Raw genomic sequence first — 2,836 nt, 5'->3', positions numbered from 1 at the left:
TTAGCCGTTCAGTGTACAAAGAAATAATTTCTAAGAAGTACAGAAAAAGGAGGATGGAAGGATATAGGAACAGTATATGTGTATATACTGAAGTCAAATTGGCATCAAATAAAATATGATTGCAAAATATTTAGGGTGTTAAAGTTTAACCTCATGGTAAATACAAAGAAAATATATGGAAAATTTATCCAGAGGAAAATAAGAAGAAGCTCAATATGGTAGATAAAAAAAATAATAATAAAACCAATAAATATGAAAGAAGGCATTAATGGAAGAATTGAGGGACAAGAAAGGTATAAGATTTACAAAGACTAAACAGCAAAATGCCAGAATAAAGTCTTGCATTATAAGTAGTAACTTTAAATGTACATGCATTAACCTCTCCTGTGAAAAGGTAGAGATAGGCAGAATGGATCAAAAGCATAACCTAACTATACGCTGCTTATGAGAGATTCATCTTAAATTCAAAGAATTAAATAGGTTGAAAGTGAAGACTTTGAAAAAAAAATACAAGGTCCCCCTTTACTGTGGTGAGGTGTCATTGCTGACGTGGTGGTCTCTCTCCATTCATTTGGTTATGGAACATTCTAAAACTTAGACAAGACAAATGTGATTGGCTGAAAGACTTAAGCCTGCCTACAGGGTGAGGTGTCTACCTGTTGATATCAGTTGTCAGAGAAACCTGGCTTCAGTTTGGCGGTTGGAGGAACGGCAGTGATCACTTGTTGGCTTCTGGGAAGAGTTGGATTCTCGTTTCAGGCCACCATCAAAATAGCAAAGTTCACTGTACAGTAAGAATCACAAGATCTGATACTGAGTGCAGAACCATCCCTATTCCTGACTACAGTATCTTCGACAACTACTTTCTAGTTTCTGTTTCCAACCTAATACTTACAGACCTCCCAGAATATCTGTGAGATTGTGGGAAAGCACTAGGAGTTCTTGGACAAGGAAGAAGGAAGATTATTGGTTGAAACAAAAGCAGGGTTGAATGAGTTCCAGAAAGTAGGGTTCTCACCCTGGTGGACAACAATCTTCAGAAGAAGACAACTTCAAAAAGCCAACTAGAAGGAACATGCCGAGAAGTAAAATGAGAGGGGCTTCCTCAGGAAAGAAGACAGCTGGTCCGCAGCAGAACAATCTTGAACCAGCACTTCCAGACAGATTGGTGGGACATTCTACTGAAAATCCCGCTTCCGGATCCGTGAGGAAGACAAGAAAGAACAAACAGAAGACACCTGGAAACGGAAATGGTGGCAGTACCTGTGAAGCACCTCAGTCACCTCGTAAAACAAGAGCCCAAGCTGACCCTGCTGGTGAAAATAAAGAGGCATTTAAGAAAAGGATGGAAGTTAAAGTGAAGATTCCTGAAGAATTAAAACCATGGCTTGTTGAGGACTGGGACTTGGTTACCAGTCAGAAGCAGCTATTTCAGCTTCCGGCTAAGAAAAATGTAGATACCATTCTGGAAGAATACGCAAATTGCAAGAAATCTCAAGGAAACGTCAATAGTGAAGAATATGCAGTTAATGAATTCGTGGCAGGAATAAAAGACTATTTCAATGTGATGTTGAGCACTCAGCTGCTTTACATATTTGAGAAGCCCCAGCATGCTGAAATCCTCGAGGCTCACCCTAATGCCCCGATGTCCCAGGTTTATGGAGCACCGCACCTTCTGCGATTATTCGTGAAAATCGGAGAAATGTTGGCTTATACGCCCCTTGATAAGAGCCTGGCATTATTATTGGCCTGCTTGGATGATTTCCTAAAATATCTGGCAAAGAATTCTGCCACTCTGTTTACTGCCAGTGATTACAAGGTGGTTTCTGCAGAGTATCACTGCAAAGTTCTGTGAAGGTCTACTGATCACTTACTGTTATATCTAGGTATCTGTAAACACTCTTTTGTCCCTAGTCTGTTCTTGTATAATTGATGTTCTTCAAAATCATTGATGTATGACAGGGCTTATGTTTAAATTTCTTTTGTTTTGTTTTGAACAGATATTAAAATGAGTCCAAGCCATTTTTCTCATTTCAAAGTTGCTATCATTGTATGCAGAATTTAGATAAAGAAGAAAGTTCTAGTAGTATATTTTATTGCCTAGCTGAAAACATTGCTTGAATGCTGGTGGTTCTTTGCTTTTGACACTATCTTTTTCTAATTGTTCATGTTATGTGACAAAAAAAATGACTTGATTCTTAGTGCCAAAGGTTCAATTTAAGGTACATATCCCCAAATCTATGAATTTATGCTCTTTTTTTTTATGGTGCTTGAATTAAAACTGCCCATCCCCTGTGAGTCATCTATGTTGTTCCTTAGGCATTCTATCTTTGCTCATATTGATGAAAGACAGTGTTTTGTTTCATGGTTTTTGTATTTCCATCTAATGCACATTCTAACATGATAGAGGCAATGCATTATTGTGAAGTAATCATTTTCTAGAAAAGTTTATATTTTAGATCTTAAATAAAATTGATTCTAAATTTCAAAGATATATATAATGCAATTAGTAACCAAAAAAATCTGAGGTAGTTATACTGTTAAATAAAGTAGATTTAAGTCAAAAACTGTTACTATAGACAAAGACAGTAATTATCTACTCATAAAAGGGTCAATTCAACAAGAACACATAACAATTGTAAGTATATATGCACCTAATAACAGCGCCCCAAATATATGAAGCAAATATTGACAGATTTGAAGGGAAAGATAGATGTTTTTACATTAATAGTAGGAGACTTTATTACACCACTTTCAATAATGTATGGAATATCTAAACAGAAGGGCAATAAGGAAATAGAAGATTTGTACAACACTGTAAATCAACTAGGCCTAT

The 2,836-nt window shown here is 36.5% G+C and overlaps 1 protein-coding gene across 1 annotated transcript; it reads left to right on the top strand.

Annotated features, from left to right (window-relative positions):
* The first annotated feature begins 654 nt into the window (after positions 1 to 654).
* On the top strand, positions 655 to 1,926 carry LOC143670340 (mortality factor 4-like protein 2). The gene has a single exon (XM_077145071.1). The coding sequence runs from the start codon at positions 1,076 to 1,078 to the stop codon at positions 1,853 to 1,855; it is 780 nt and encodes a 259-aa protein (XP_077001186.1). The 5' UTR covers positions 655 to 1,075; the 3' UTR covers positions 1,856 to 1,926.
* Positions 1,927 to 2,836: the final 910 nt, after the last annotated feature.

The sequence above is a fragment of the Tamandua tetradactyla genome, chromosome X, assembly GCF_023851605.1.
Source record: "Tamandua tetradactyla isolate mTamTet1 chromosome X, mTamTet1.pri, whole genome shotgun sequence".
Lineage (NCBI taxonomy): Eukaryota > Metazoa > Chordata > Mammalia > Pilosa > Myrmecophagidae > Tamandua > Tamandua tetradactyla.
This window is presented reverse-complemented; position numbering and strand designations above follow the sequence as displayed.